The sequence below is a fragment of the Sphaeroforma arctica genome (genome assembly GCF_001186125.1).
Source record: "Sphaeroforma arctica JP610 unplaced genomic scaffold supercont1.332, whole genome shotgun sequence".
In the NCBI taxonomy this organism is placed as follows: Eukaryota; class Ichthyosporea; order Ichthyophonida; genus Sphaeroforma; species Sphaeroforma arctica.
In genome coordinates, this window is record NW_014040226.1 from 14627 (window position 1) to 31452 (window position 16826).

The window sequence follows — 16826 nt, forward strand, 5'->3', positions numbered from 1 at the left end:
GAACCTTTAACCGGACGTGTCTCTTTGCTTTTGTTTCTTTTTGCGCCATCGCTGGACAATAATTCGTTTGAGTGGGGCAGAGCACTTGACAACACCTCGGGATAGCCCTGAGCGATTATAAATATAGGCACAAGATGAATGAGAGTAGAAACCAGAAAACTAACACAGGAACAAAAAAAATAGAGATGCAACCAGGCAACCATTACAAGCTCGATGACTGTGGGGGTATGTGTCGATATAATAGTTGGACTTGGGGAGAAAATGCACAAATCATGTGTGAAAAGCAACCAGATCACGTTCATCCGAAAAGCAACGTTTTGAACGCACTGACAACTTTTTATGCTCTATCTTACTCCAGCATGTCAAAGTACGCAACGCTGTACGACTGTGTTGTGAACAACTGAGCAGCACAGACTGAGCCTAGACTAATACATCGGAAACAAAGCACACCCGCAAACACACCACAATTGCTGGCTTGATTGTTAGCCCTGTGATCCCTAACTCGGACTTAAATCCTGAAACAATTCCTTACACACTCAGCACGTGTTTAATATGGTGGTCAGGACCTTGAAATCCGACATAATCCTAAAATAGACCGACACGTTTCCATACAGATTATTGCAAATTTATAAGATCTCAAATATCAAACGAAGCTTCGAATCCTATATCGAAACCATACGTATTAGCTCAAGTCCCCGCATGAGGACCGGGCCCTTACATTATAATAACATCCAAAATCCTAAAACAGAAACATTATCTCAGCATTCTTCACACACTCTCGTCCCATGCACTTGCTCTCGTGTCATCAACATTTCTTATAACCAAAAAGAAACCTCCAATATACCAAGCATAAAGTAGCCTTCTATATAAACACACATACCAGCACATGATCGCGCATGATCGCGCATGATTAGTGCATGATCGCGCATGATTAGTGTTAATCCGGCCCTTGAAGCCTAAAAAAAACCCTACACCCTAAAACACTATACATAACAGACATACAAGTCAATTGCCGCATGATCAATTAATTACCAGGCTCTTGAAGCCTGACAAAGCCCTACACCCCAAAACACTATATATAACACACATACCAGCACAAGTTCTCGCATAATTGCTAGGTCTTCGTCATCCACATCCATGATTGCAGTGTCGTTGAGATACTCCATGGCAACGGGGAGAGCAATGGGCAGATCGTACATCGGACCATCTGGTGGATAGGGAAAAATCAGGGTATATTAATCAGGGTTTATCGGGAGTTCACAGTAGCCGGGAGAAAAACTTGGTTTGGTGTTCAAGATCCGGCAATGTTGCAGCGCGCCATGGGACGTGTTTGCTAGATGAAACACGTATGAACAATATGTATGTAATCTAAATTCAGCATGTGCGCGGAATCTTATTCATGGCGTATAGTTTTTCTCGAATGTCCACAACCAAGTTACGAATAGATATGGTACAAAACGGACACACAAAATGCTACCGATGGTTCACACGAGAGAAGAAGATTACGCATACCTCTATGTAGGACAACGCACACATAAAACTAAAAGTATCAGCGAACCGGTTGCATTCAATGGCATAGAAATGGTGAGAATGTATTCTCACATGTTATGCTCAAAATCTAGAAAATAATTGAACTTCGTAAACATGTGTATATAATTGGTATTGAAAGTACAGCTGAATTGATTTGGTATTGATATTCATTCCAACGCATACTTCCAACCTCAAACACTCTGAATAAACCTTAAACCCAAATATATGTAAACTCTCGTATCACGAAAATCCCATGTCGACAAGCTTAGTCACCTTAGATAGTATATGCACTAGTAAGTCACTCATACCTGGACCAACTGTCACCATAAGCTCAGCCTCTAACAAAGGTACCAATTTTTGCAATGCCGCCGCAGACGCCAAGGGAAGGGGCCTGTACGCAGCTCTGGTGTCTGGCTCAGATTCAGGTTCTGGTTCTGTCTCAGTTTCTAGCTCGATATCGGCTTCAGATGTAGGTTTATTGGGTGCGGTTTTCGGTTTAGCATTCGATTGCTTCTTTTTGGGTTTCCGTTTGAGTTTGGGTTTAGGATTGGTGAGGACTTCAGGCAACGTTTTACGGGTTGTTGGTTCCGAGCTCATATCATGGTCAGTGGACATTTTAATCCTTTTGATTGGTCGAGAGGCAACGTGTGACTTAGAGGCTGTGGCAGCGAAGGACGGAGCTCGGTTTATAGAACTCAACCCTTCCGTCTGGGCTTCAGCTCTCACGGCGGTATCTGGGTCTGTTGGATACATATTGAAAATACATGGATAGTAATATCATTATACAAATATCGCAATGTGCGTGTGCGAACAAACGTGATATATATATATATATAAATATATATATATATATGAGTGCGTGCGTGTACACATAAATATACATTTGATTTTAGTATAGTGAGAGTTAGTGGGGCACTACGTTTTGTATATGTTTATATTTATGTGCGTGACAAATATATGCCGCTGCGTACACGCGCATGAACGAAGATCCTTAATATGAATATGTTTATACGCACATATACACGCATATATATATATATATATATATATATACATAGACAGATATCTATATCTATATATATAATCATACACATTGTGATCACACCTGTGCCGGCTATAGAGCGATTCAACATGGCCACCTCCTCGAATACTGCCGCACGTACGTGCTTACGGGATATCTCTTGCATCGCCTGTAGCACCAGCTGTTCATTAACACGGTCGATAGTCTTCGTCAGAGTGTGTGCGGTGATAGCAACCGCCTTTCGCTTCTGCGGCTTATTGCGTGTCTGCGAGAACATACCGCGTTGCCCTGTAACCCCTGCGCGCGCGTGGTTGTCAGCCGCTGCTGTAGGTATGTGACCATACCTATACCGCCCGTTCACGTCCGCGTGCTGTGTGTAACCACTTGGGCGGGGGTCTCGAGCATTCCTGAGGCGATCTGCGTGCAGCTGTGAGCTTGTCCCAGCCCCTTCATTCCTGCGTGTATGGTCCTGCGTATACATACTCTGAGCCTCTATCTGCCGTTGTAACTCTGCCTGCAGCCGTAGCGAGAGTTGATATGCCTCTGAATGTGCTTGTGCTTGTGTACGTACTTCAAAATGTGCGTTTGTATATGCTTGCGCGCGTGCGTCTGTATATGCTTGTGCGTGTGCGTCCCTGTCTGCTGGCGCTACCGCGCGTGTTTGCTTTTCCGCTGGTGGTTGTGACCCAGAGTGTTTAGTCACCACCGGTGCTTGTGTGTGTGACTCGAACCGTGACCGTTTCTGCATCTCCATCTCTTCCAACGGCTGTGCGTGTGTGTGTGGACGTGTTTCCAAATGTGCCGTCGAATGCCTGTATGAGTGTGCATATGCACCAGCGTGTGTTGGGGGTGGTATCTCTGCCGCCTGTGACCTGTCACGGGATTCTGTGTGTGTTGGCAGTGCCGTAGCCTGGGTTTCTACCGCACTCACGCCCCTATGCTCAGCTGGCATGTCCATTGGCGGTGCCTGCATAGCCGGTGCCATAGACTGTGTCGCATGACCCGTCGCTTCGCTGTCCTGTGCCACACCCATCACCTGTCGCTGCATCTCCAGCTTACCCGACTTCTGCCTCACCAGTTTGTATACCTCGGACTCTCCACGGTGGGTGTATGGTCCTGTATGTGACTGTGTTTCTTGTGTACGGTACTGCTGTGCTGGGTTGTGCATCTTCAGTATGTGCTGCGGTTGTCCTTTAAACACTCTCCATCTCATCTTGCCTCCTCCTGGACCCATGTTCGGACCCATGTTCGGCAACGGCATTCCAGATATAATACGCCTCCCATTTGCGACATCCCTCGCATTTGCGATATCTCTACCGGGTTGCGCGTCTGTTCCACTATATGGATTCCCCTCCAAGTTTACCTTTACCGGTTCGGTACTACGGTATCCTATACGGGGCTCCGTATCCATCTGTACGGGTGAAGTTGCGCCGCCTTTCCACAGCTCAGTGTGTCCATGTGAGTTCTCTGATGTGGTAACTAGTGCAGGAGTATCCGGTGTATTACTTCCAACTGTAGGACTGTTTGCCGCATACTCCTCCACTGAAGGCCTATTTGGCGCGTGATAATCCACTAAAGGCTTATTCGGCACAGAATAATCCACTGGAAGCTTATTTGGCGCATGATTTTCCATTGGAAGCTTATTTGGCGCATGCTCATCCACTGAAAGCTTGTTTGGCGCATGATAATTTTCTGAAGGCGTGGTCGCCGCCTGGTGAGCGTCTTGCTCAGTGGGGTGTGTATATATTCTATCAGGTACGATTTGTTGGTGTGGGTGCGATTGCGATTGCGGGTGCGGTTGTGGGTGCGGTAACGGCGGTTTCTCAGTTTCTATTTCTGGTTTTGCCACAGATGAAGCAACTTCGACCGATGTAGAAGTTGGTTCTCCTGTGAGCTGCTTCTCCATCGCCGCACGGTGTTCGGTGTCACATGACTCCCCTGCCCCACCACGCACGTGCTTTTCAGAGGGGTGTGAGCTCGTTGTCAAAGGGTCCACGTGGTGTGCTGGGGTAGGCACGTGGTGTGAGGAGTGGTACGACACCACGATGCCCTCTGGCAGCTGGTGCTCGACTGCATACGGCCCTGGCTTCAGCACTCTCCCGGGAAGTCTGTGCTTATTCTGTGCGTGTGCGTGTGTGTTCGTCTTCTGAGTCTGTATGTGTGTGTTCATAATGTGCGGTTGTGGGTGTGTGTTCATACGCTGTGCACGTGTGTGTGTGTTCATATGCTGTGAACGTGTGTGTGTGGTCATATGCTGTGCACGTGTGTGCGTTTTCATTTGCTGTGCACGTGCGTGTGGCATGTGCTCGAGCTGCAGTTGCGTGGCGCGCTGTTGTAACTGGATGTGCTGCTGTATAACGTTTTGTGCGACCTGTGGCGCCATGCCTTGCTCCTCCTTATTCGGCGCGAGATTGTTCGGCGCCAAATTATTCGCCGCGGCATTATTTGGCGCGAGATTATTCGGCGTGAGCGTGTTTGATGTGGGCTTATCTAACGCAGACGTAATCGGTGTTACCCCATTACCCACTCCTTCTACAGCCAATGTACATCGGCCGTTCGACCCATCGTCTGCCGCTCCCATTTGCACACCGCCTGCTGTGGCTGGTGATGACATCCCATGGTCAGGCACAGGTATGTGGTTTGTTATATTCAATACACCAGACGGTTGCATGTCTATTGGTGGTGCCTGCGTCTCCCGTGGCACCTTCTCTGACAATGCTGGATCATCCTGTGCACATTCCAATACTTCTCTATGTATCTCATTCGGGGACTCTCCACTTGCTTGTAACGTACCAGCCATGTGCGATAAATTCGGCTGTGCAGCTGCGTTCGTCACACCGGCGTCCATCCCGTGTTTAGTCATAGGCACGTCCTTTGTTGTTTCTACTAAACTAGACACTTGCGTATCTATTCGAGCTCCATGAACAAACCGTTCCGCCTTCTCTGATACTAAAGGGGTGTCCTGTATACCTTCCAATACTTCTCCCCGTATCTCATTCTGGGGCTCTCTGCCTGCTTGTAACGTACCAGCCAGCCGCGGATGCGTCGCGTGCACAGTTACGTTTGCTGCATCGACGTCCATCCCATTCTGTACACGTGCACGTGTCTGCTGCACCGCAACAGTGGCACCAGTGGACACCACATCGCCATCCACACCCTCAGCACCCTGTGTGGCTGTCTCGGTCCTTAACACAGGGTTCGTAGTACCAGCCACTGTGCTGGTAACTGCACTCTGTGCACTCAGAGGCTCCTGTGTGGCTGTCTCTGTCCTTAACACAGGGCTCGTAGTACCAACCACTGTGCTAGTAACTGCACTCTGCGCACCCAGAGGCTCCTGTGTGGCTGTCACTATCCTTAACACAAGGCTCGTAGTACCAACCACTGTGCTGGTAACTGCACTCTGCGCACTCAGAGGCTCCTGTCTGGCTGTTTCTGTCTCTAACACAGGGCTCGTAGTACCAACCACTGTGCTAGTAACTGCACTCTGCGCACTCAGCGGCTCCTGTGCGTATGTCTCGCCGTCCAACGGACTGAGTGCAACTGCATTGGCGACAGCTTGTGGGGTGTCTGCAGTCGACAGCCTGACCTCCTGCATGGGTGTGCGGTGTGGCTGTGTATGTGTATGGGGTAGCCCTACACTGTCACAGGGTGTGGGTGTGGGTGCAATGTGCACTGCAGAGATTGGGCCATGCTCAACTAGTGGTAACTGGTGCTGAGGCTCGGTGATAGTGTGCGTACCTGTGTCTAAGTTTGGCTGTTCTAAAGTCGTATCACTCTCCTGTTCATATACTATCGTACCATCTTCCTGGTCAGTGAATTTCGTGCTTGTGTTGTGATCATCCATTTGTGCGTGTGTGCCGAGTTCATCTACTTGCGTGTGTGTGCTGAGTACATCTAGTTGCACGTGTGTATTGTGATCATCTACTCTCGTGTGTGTTACGTGGTCATCTACTTGCGTGTGTGTATTGTTATCATCTCCTTGCATGTGAGTGCTGAGTTCATCCACTTTCGTGTATGTTCCGTGGTCATATACTTGAGTGTGTACATTGTGTTCATCTACTTGCATGTGTGGGTTGTACTGTTCCGCATTGGCTCCCTCCATACGTTCCACTACATCAATCCCATTCGCATTCGCAATCGTGTCATCACCAAACCCCCACTCGTTCATCTCCATCAGCAGCCAAGCATCGGAGGCCACAGTGGGATTGTGCGTATCTATAGCACGGGCGTGCTCTTCTTGTCGCACGCGCGATACAACTTCAATCGGATATGATTCATCGCATGTAAGCACGTGTCTGGCAAAGGTATCAGTGAGTGTACGTACATGTCCCGGTTGTTTGGGGTCTGGTGCAAATACATTGTCGCCACGCAGCACACCTGCCCTACTCGATAATCCGTTGGAGGTATTCACAACATCATTGTCATGACTGCCTGCAACTTGCGTGTGTGCTGCAAATGGGTTGTGTACATGGTTTCCCACTATCGGCTCTTTGGAACTGCACGTCTTAGCTACATCATCTGCACGACATGTACCTTGTTCTATACCATTCACACCTAATTCTTTTGTCAAATCACTAGATGCCTGTACATTATCTCTCCCCAAAGTGACTGCATTAACCACACCGCCATCTTCGCCTGCCATCGCCGAGAGCATCAGGCGAGTGACACCACGAAAACGCTAATGTGATGTAATTGATATTGATTGAGTGGAGATAAAGATATACATACCATGCACATGACCAAGCTTGTGTGTGTAGAAGAATGAAGTGTTTGTATGTAGGTATGACTGTATATATACGGCGTTTGATTGATTGGCGTGCTCAGAGCGTTCTACGTATTATGTGTATCTCCACACATACGTTGTGATGATCGTGACTTTGTGACCAATACGTCTTGTGAAGGATTCTACTGCATGCCTCTCACAATCTGTCGTCTCACCTGCTTGTTCGCCCTCCATAGGTGGTATATCTACAAACACTCACTAGTGTATGAATACCTTGAACAGTGTATGTCCGGTGAGTTACACACGTAAGTAACAAAGTATATGCTGAAGGACGTACACGGCTATACAGATAAAAAAATATTCTCAAGTATGTAGAACTACATATTCTTCAACGGACCACCACAGCGCAATTTGACAGTTCATTTGCATTTACCGATGACACAAAAGGACACTGTTCATCAAATCCGTTAAAACCGTTGAGCGGAGACTCACCTTTACAAATGTTTTACACAGAAAAGCTTCTATCTCAAGTATTTATACGTTTTAACGCAAACCGTGTTGAGCCTCAACATCACTTGTCCCGTTGTCCCCCCCCAGTCAACCCCACTCCCCAGTCCCCACCAACCTTGAATATGTTACAAATAAAAAAAGCGGGCTTTCATACAAACATTCATATTATATATAAATATAGTTACAGTTCGGTACAGCATGTGTAAAGTGGTATATGCTATTGTACTGATATGAATACTATGTATTTACCTTCACAGGTTTTGTACTTACCCGGCCGCTCCAACAGTTGCCGAGATTTGAGTGGACAACAGATGAATACACTGAACGCATGTTTATGTGTTTTGGGACGTATAACAAGAATGTCTACATGTCCCACTAACCGTTCGAAGACATATACACTTATACACTGCTACTATAGCGCACCCCTAGAGCGGACTTTAATTGGGATTTGCTCAGTGGCCAGTGCTGGTGTAGGAACGTAGGCCATACGAGTAGCAGGATACATGTGTCGATTTTTGCGTGTGTACCCACTTGGCAATACGTTTACATGTATTATAGTGAGATACTATAGTAGGAAAGGTCTGGGGTTAGTTGGATACTTGCACTTCTAATTGTTGTTGCAACTTACATACTCTACAGTGCTACACACAGATAGAAAATAAAAGTTCTGGCAGCTGAGGAGATTATGTACTGCATACCTACTGTTTGACGACGCAAGGATTGAGGACACAGAGGCAACAGACTCAGTGCTACAATTCAGAGTCGTTAGAGTACATGGAGTTAGTGTTTGTGTGCACTATTCTTTGTAGAAAAGGAATAAGTTGTAAGTTGTATGTTAACGCGTTCACCCACACTAGTTCGTCTATTTTATTCTTTACATATAAATCTGCTACCTATGAGATGTCTGCACATTGAAGTAGTATCCGCTTGTTGTGAAACGACCTACTGTGGCGTGACAAACACTTTACATACTTGAAAGTCAATATAGCGAATAAAATATGTGTCAACGGGACCAGGATATGTTTTGTATGTGCCAAGCAGGTACAAATTATTATTCAGTAGTTGAAGTCCTATAATACTGTACATAATAGATTTAAAACTCTAAAAGAGAAACACGGGGGTGTATTTCCTTGCTGGTGCATACAATTTTAGCATTCTTAACATGTTATGAACAATGCGTGAAGCCCGGCACAGAGATTGAGTATGGCAATAATTGGTGTGTGGGGAGAGATGTTTATTTGTATACCAAATTTGGTAGTAGATACATGTTCTACTAAGAATATATTGGTACAAACACTCATCGCTGTTTCAACTAATTCAAAAATAGGATTCCTCAATATCAGAGACCTCAACCTTGTACAATTGTTTGAGCTTATACGATTTTTGTGTCTAATATATTTTGTGACCGATAATCACAGTTGGTTTCATATGGATTTAATATCAGGTATTGGTTGCTATTAAAGTGGCAAGGTGTATAAAAACATTGCTCATCCGTCAGCAGACACAGTGTTAAAAGATATGTCTCGTTACATTCTGCAATTGTTTTAAATATACTTGGGGGGTTTTTCTCTCGTATGTTGCGATGCAGCACTGATTAGCGAACTAAATAAGCGTATACATGCTCCTTCATTTTTATACTGTGTAAAAATGCTCAACTGATTATATATTTTCCTAACTTACAATATCGCATAATAACAATTCACACTAGTGAAAGCGACTGAACATGTGTGAAAAAGGAAACACCCCTTCCCCAAAAGTTTCTTTCGGGTTGGGGCTTCCATCCGATAACTTCAACGACAACATAATGCCAATCTCCCTCATTTGCATAATATCAAATGTGTGCTTCGTCTTTTCTTCTGCAGGTGGTCTACTACTTGGCTTCCCCCCCCATGTGGGCATAAATGCAGTAAATGGGATCATTTGTTCATCCCAATCGTCTTCATCGGTATTAGTATCTACAACTTTATCGCCAATATTCTCATCGGTAATATCTCCGTCTCTCGTGATCGACCTTCCGTCTAAAGTAGTAAGCATTGCAGTAGGTTTGTTTACTGAATTTTCGTCGTCATGCTCAATGACCCTATTTGTGGTAATGTCAGCCTGCCACGATGGATTGCGGGCGAAAGGTCCACCAGCGTTGCCTGCGGACATAATTAGTTTAAATGTCTTCCCATCACCTTTACAACGTATCTTTATGCTATGTTTATCTATATAGTCTATCTTTGTACTCTCGTTATCGCTGTTCAACGCTTGTTCCGATAGTTCGGGTAACACTGCACGTGCCGAAGCAAACCCACCGCCCGATGTGTTAATCACGCCTTCGAAGCACAAATGCCTTTCGGATGTGTGTGACAGACACGTATTACTTTGCCCTCCCATGACACCGTCATCCAGGGTCTTCCAAACTAACTTGGTATTTGCAAAGTTCAGCACATCGATTGGATATTGGGTATCGCCATTGTAATGGTATCTCACCATGCGTACGGCTTGTCCCATTATGCGCGCTAGACGATACCGTTTTATTTTGGCTTTGTATATGGCAGTATAATGTACAGTAGTTAGACACTTAAGTTTGTAGACTAGATTAACTGCCTTGTATGAATGCATGTGACATATATAGCTCGTCTCCGTACTTATACCGCTATGTTCATAAACATTCATGGATCGTGTTATCGCTTTCCATCACAATTTTACATAAAAATTAAATTCCTGAATCCTGCTGCTTACGATTTGGGGTATGTATTAAAATACCGAACTTTAATGCATTAGAACCGAAGTTTTTTTGGTTTTTTTTGAAATGATTCTTTTATTTAAATACACGTGACAATTGTGCACATGAACTTCATATCAGTCGTAATTTGAAACTCTGGGGACTGGGGGATTATATTATTATTACAGTATACACTTTTCAAATATAGATATTGATTAATCTGTTGTAACTTTTACCCAGTGGATAGTGCTATAACGCAATACAAACACACCCACACTCAAGTTCGACAGTCATATACATACACGCAAAGTAACAGCCATATACACATATACATACAAGATGTCAATCGATTCAACACTTTTGAAAAAGGCAGTGCCTGCGCTACTCAAGGCCAGCAAAGCACAACTAGAAAACAGCTCTACGCTACTTCAAGATGATCAGCAATTCCTACTGTTTATTGCTGTCGATAAGATTCCCGACCCCAAGAAAAAAGTTATCCAAATGTAAGTGCGTGCTAACGGTCGGGTATATCGCAGTGGAGGTTGATGCGTTCGCTGAATGCTGCCGATTTTCGTATTTAAAGCTCGTGCGTGGTGGCACAGCTTATCAACCCCGTATTAGTGTATTGATCATATAGTTAGAATTTTATTGCTTTATATCGCTATCTTTGTGCCTTCTCATCTTTCGTTTCTATCGACGTACGTAAATCACATGTGCTGATTAGGTATTGGTGACTGTCTCGTAAGTAGCAGCAGTGCAAAAATTCCCAGTCTAACACAATTAAACTGCTTTGAGTGTACTGTCCGCCCCTCGTGTATGCATACATTTAGTTTACTTTACTAATGTGTGTGTGCTCTCTGTATATCATGGACATCGGTTCGTATAATTTATGTACAGATTTGCGATTCGATCGCAGTACAGTCCTTTACTAGCAGATCCTACGCATGTCGACTAGTCGTCCGTGATGAAATTGATTGCGTTGAGCTGAGCACCTCAATACCGCAGTATTCCTGTGTATATTCGAATACAGTTGTAAACGCATTCATGTTGCTGGAACTGTTAGTGCCTATGTGTGTCCATAGACGTATGGTTGACGCTGATAATGGACGTATCATGTATATTCACGCAACAATTTGTTGTCGGTGGCAGAAACGGCTACATATCTGCTAGCAAATTTTAGTACACTGATTGGTTATGAATGTCTGTCACTATAGAAATTACATGTAAAAAAAACTTTATATTAGTTGCTGGAATATACACATTAATCTTGTATACTTACAGACGTAGCACAATCGCACATGGCTTTAAATATTCCTACATCGTGTTGCCTATTTCGTTCTCACATACCATACCCGAAGTATTCGTCATATTTTCCACCCATCCCTGTTAATAGATATACATATGCAAGCCGTGGGAACCAATATTGAGCACACTTGCGTTAATCACTGTTGCTGATATCTACTCGTCCCTTTGACATGTGTTCATGTGAAGATATCTGGGGCGTTATACCCACACGAGCGAAGCCAAGTCTTATGTGCTCTTGGGTATCATTTTCCTCGTATCTATTTGGCCGTGCAAGTGCGTGATACTAATAATACCAATCACATATCGCTCCTGTACACAGACCCGTACCACACCCCTTCAGCAACGAACAGACCGAAATCTGTTTGATTACGAAGGACCCCCAAACCGGTGAACGCGAGTGGAAGGACAAAGTGGCCGAGCAGAAGGTTCCCAATGTGGCCAAGGTGGTCAGTTTAAGCAAGCTTAAAACCAAGTTCAAAACATACGAAAGCAAGCGCACACTGTGTGACTCATACGATCTATTCATGGCTGATGACCGCATCATGCCCAGTCTGCCGCACTTGCTGGGCAAGTACTTCTTCGGGAAGAAAAAGTAAGTCTGCTCATACGCATATATATATATATGAGAACCTGTGGTGATTATTGTACGTCTAGTGTATGTGTATATTTGCATGTGCTTGTATACATTGGTATTGAATTGCCTGACAAGTGCGTTTATTATAATCATATGTCCCCTATCATCATGACATACAATTCGTTTGGCAATAATTCAGAGTAGACGGAAAACCTGATTCGTTCGCGTAGTTATATATATCGAGGAATCTATATATGAGTATGTATTTTTTCTTTGTCATCGCCCTTGTTTCCGCACGATTTGTTAAACCTGTGGGTCGTGGACTTCATGCGAAGTGAGTCTCAAATATGTACGTCAGCGTTCTTGACCGTGAATTTTTAGTGCCCACATTGTATGTTTGGAGGTTGAATGTGGTGAAGCCTTTTTTTTTCCTCATGTCTGAGAACGCTATACCGTATTCTCTTAGTTGTGTCTCGGAGCGGTACAGATTCTGCTCACTATGGAGTGAACCATGGCTCGTTCGCCCTTTCACGGGTAATGGGGACACTTTAGGTGATCAGATGGTGCTGGTGCACTCTAAGCGTGAACAACATAAAACTTGCGCTTGGGTTTCGAATCTTCACGACTACAACCCAAATGCGCTATTATCAATTTATAACAACGCACGTACTACGAAACACACAACTAATGATTTGAATGCAAATGCACTGATTTCTTCAGGATGCCTATCGGCGTCAACTTGAGAAAGGAGAACATGGTCAAAGAGATCGTGCGTGCGCGAGATTGCACGCAGATGCGTGTTGGCCTAGGAAATTGCATGTAAGTAGCTGTGTGGTTTTGATGTATATAATTTCATATATATATATTATGGGTATTTGTTGATGTGTAGCTGCGTGATTTTGGCGTGTCATTGGGTGGAACTGACTTTCTTGATGTTCTCTTGATGTGGTTGGGTATATTGTAATGAATCCAATATGCTGATGCATTAGCTTCAACTTCAGTATATATATAGAGTCTAACCTATCAATATATAAGTACATTGCCTGTGTAGGTGTGGTGCAAGGGGAGATAGTTCGACGGGCTATGATTACACACTTTCTAGGACTAGAGTTTCTGAACCAAATCATGACGCTACAACTGTATGAGCTGTTGTCGAACAATCTGCATTCTCTGATCGCCTCCCAAACGTAATGCTATCCTGCGGTTATTCAAGTGAGTATGTAGTATTTCGCTGGAATTGTATTTGTGCAAAACGTCTACAAACATTTGCATTCTTGCGTCAAGAAATATATCGGTTTGATTCGCAAGTGATGGTTGTTGTTGGTGTGCTCTTTCCCAGACGTTTTATGTACATCTGTAGTTGTTCGCTCCATGCACGGTAATGATTGGAAGTATTGTGTCTTTGTGAGAGCACTAATTTGTTTGTTCAATCGCAAAAGCTCCGATATATCATGTCGTTGAGGATTAGTATTGTACACTTCAATACATGTTTAAGGAATTGCCTCGAAATGGGAATTGTCATTTATTTATTTTGCGGTTATGCACAGGATTTCTTCTCTGAAGGGGGTATAGAAAGAGAAGCCTTCATGTAGTGTATGGGCAAATAACGACGACGTTTGTAGTTCTATTTCGATACGAATAGACTATGTTCACATTTTCGTATGCCGATCTCTGAGCAGAGTCGGTGTCAGTTGCTAATCTCTTGCATGTCCTTTTACTGTTACTGTGTAGCACTATCAAGGTAGGAACCACCGGCCAATCGGCTGAGGACGTCGTGGCCAACGTACAGGCGGTGGTTGACGCTGCAATCCCAAAGATCGACGGTAAATGGAAGAACATCAAGAGCATCGGCTTGCGAACACAGAACTCTGTGTGCCTTCCCCTTTACAATGCGTTGGTTAGTGAGGTATGTATGTATGTGTACGAATAGACTGTTCGTTCTGTGCTTCTGTACGTTACGCGTATCTGGTGCAAGCTTGCAGCTGTACTGTGCTCGACTCAAAATAGCTAGGCGATTGCTTGAATGCTTGCTCCTATATTTGTAAATGTTCTTTATGCCATGTTTTTTTCGTTTGTAGACGTGGTTCACTTACCGTACGCTTAGGGCCTGGACTGATCAGGATCTTCGCTTACTGTGGGGTTATTTGCTTATCATGGCATATCAGTTGGAGTTCTATATGTGTCATCCTTGTACTGAGATGGGTAGGTATTCCACAATGGACGTCTGTAGTGTACATGGTGGTGGGATGCACTTGTGGGGATCGACTATGAATTGCGCAGGGCTATGATTACATTATTTTCTAGGACTAGAGTTTCTGAAGTAATCTTATGACGTCAACCAAGTATGAGCTGTTCGCGCAAAAGAAAGGTAGATTCCAGGCGTGTTGCTTGTTCTGTTTGTGCGTGCTGGAGGGTCTAATTCTTTGTAGCTCGAAAAGACTGTCGCTGATAGTCAGGCGTGTGTTTTCACATAGACACATGGTGTGCTGTATATTGTAGGCTGTGTCGTATATTAGGTGTGCGAAGTAGCAATCATCCAGACGTGAGTTCTGTGTTTGGTTTATATGCTCTATTTGGGTAAAAGAACAATACATGTATCTTACTAAATCTAGTTCTATCGCGCGCGCCCGTATGTAATTCAGATCAAAGAAGAAACAAAGACTCCTACTGACGACAGCGATAAGAAGTCCACTAAGCGAAGGCGTGACGAGAGTGATAGTGCAGTTGTTGAACCCGTTGTCAAGGAGACCAAGGCATCGGTGAAGAAAGCGGCGGTAGCTAGTAAATCGAGTGCGAAAAAGAATAGTGCGAAGAAGCAAAAGGTAGCCGCTTAGATTATATTCACATTAAGTTAAAATTATATCCGCATTGAGCTGATTGCCTGATTATTGCCATTGCCGGGAATCTGACAGTGTCGGTGATAAGATAGAAGTTATAAGCACGGGCGGGATCACTATGACTGTGCGCGCGTGTGTGGGGTTGTATATAGAAAGTAGAATTGTCAGAATAAACACAATCAATAGTACTTTTCTCTTGAATTTTGTCAGTGTCGAGACATTCAACTCTGGCCGTGAATCTATATCTGTGCACATGAGAACATATATATATCCCGAGAAGAAGTGAGGTGTGATATATATTTATATTACATCTATATATATATATGTATGTGTGTATGTATGCAAATATATATATATATATATGTGTTTGTGTGTATATATATACATAAAGACGTTAAAATATACCCATGTTTTATACTCTGACTACTGCAATAGGTAGTGCATCACAGTAAGAACGTATCAACAAAAAGTCAGACTTGTACTTTATTAGCCCAGGATACCTTATGTCCTTGGAGGTGTGAACAAGCATTGTTGTGCCAATTCAATACGTTATATTCATAGTATAGGTGTGTAGAACTGTTCTTCTATTACTGAGATCAATAAAGGTGTATAAAACTGTGTCGCGTATGTGCCCGTGATCCGACGTGCACATGTACGTCAACTGTTTCTGACGAGTGGAGAGCATCTTCAAATAGCGACTGTCTTATCAAATTCGTCTGCCATGTGACTTATTAGAGGAGCAAAACTAATGCATAATTGCTGACTTCAAAGCGTCTCTAAAGAGAGCCATGTTCGTTTCTCAGCTCACTCCTATTTACATAAGCTGTGCTTGACTGCTTGTGATCCCTATGGAATCGGCTATACATAGTTGTGTGCACACAATAATAGAGTAAATACACGGATGTACATACATAAATATATTTCCACACAGATTCGCAAAGCTTAGCGTTATATTTTCAGAAGGCTATGGTTGGTTCGTCTGTTTTCTTCTGTTTTTTTCTGTCTATTTTCAGAAGGCTATGTTTTTTCTGTTCATTTTTATAATAAAAAAACACGATTTTATATTAATATTATTTTAAAAAATTCAGAGTTTTGTATGTATATATGTGTTTATTTAGTACTATACACGAGCAGACATACTTTTATGACTTATTATCAGCTCATATATACCTTTTAAAACGGTCGTTGAGATATTCCAATGTCTTTCACGCCCGATGATGATGATGACACCTTTGCTGGCTTATTACAGTCGCTTAGAGAGACGCTCCCCGAAGACGCTGCCATGTAATTCATATCGAAATTAAGAGACGGTATACCCCCATATGAGGGAAAAGATCCAAACACCGAGGATACCTGGTGCTGTAAAACTTGCTATGCTAAGCCATCAGAAGACGAAGTTGAGTTGAAAAAATGCTCGAGGTGTAGGGTTGCGAGGTATGTTACGCCCTACTAGAAAATATATGCTTGAATTTTTTATTTTTCCATCAAACAGGATGCGAACATCGACAGTACGTAGTAGATGATATGTATTGAAGTGGCTTTGAAAATATTGACGATCATTTCCGGATAGCAATTTAACAATCTATGCAGCTTAAATTATATATATATATATATAT

General features: G+C 43.7%; 3 protein-coding genes across 3 annotated transcripts; 1 reads left to right on the forward strand and 2 right to left on the reverse strand.

Moving 5' to 3' along the window:
* Positions 1-349: 349 nt before the first annotated feature.
* Positions 350-7193, reverse strand: SARC_05280 (hypothetical protein; the record flags this gene model as incomplete). The annotated part of the gene is made up of 4 exons (XM_014300857.1): positions 350-385; positions 1092-1207; positions 1839-2270; positions 2636-7193. 4 exons carry the CDS (start codon positions 7191-7193, stop codon positions 350-352), a joined length of 5142 nt encoding a protein of 1713 aa, XP_014156332.1.
* Positions 7194-9130: 1937 nt separating this feature from the next.
* SARC_05281 (hypothetical protein) lies at positions 9131-10375 on the reverse strand. Its single transcript, XM_014300858.1, has one exon. The coding sequence runs from the start codon at positions 10278-10280 to the stop codon at positions 9489-9491; it is 792 nt and encodes a 263-aa protein (XP_014156333.1). The 5' UTR covers positions 10281-10375; the 3' UTR covers positions 9131-9488.
* Positions 10376-10641: 266 nt separating this feature from the next.
* SARC_05282 (hypothetical protein) lies at positions 10642-15395 on the forward strand. Its single transcript, XM_014300859.1, has 5 exons — positions 10642-10997; positions 12119-12391; positions 13094-13192; positions 14105-14279; positions 15016-15395. The coding sequence occupies exons 1-5, from the start codon at positions 10834-10836 to the stop codon at positions 15205-15207; spliced, it is 903 nt and encodes a 300-aa protein (XP_014156334.1). The 5' UTR covers positions 10642-10833; the 3' UTR covers positions 15208-15395.
* Positions 15396-16826: the final 1431 nt, after the last annotated feature.

Excerpts from the sequence above, each read along its gene's own strand:
- SARC_05281 (XM_014300858.1), bottom strand. The coding sequence starts at position 10,280 with ATGGGACAAGCCGTACGCATGGTGAGATACCATTACAATGGCGATACC.
- SARC_05282 (XM_014300859.1), top strand. The coding sequence starts at position 10,834 with ATGTCAATCGATTCAACACTTTTGAAAAAGGCAGTGCCTGCGCTACTC. Across the intron at positions 10,998-12,118 it reads AAGAAAAAAGTTATCCAAAT|ACCCGTACCACACCCCTTCA; the intron begins GTAAGTGCGTGC and ends TCCTGTACACAG. Across the intron at positions 13,193-14,104 it reads GTTGGCCTAGGAAATTGCAT|CACTATCAAGGTAGGAACCA; the intron begins GTAAGTAGCTGT and ends GTTACTGTGTAG.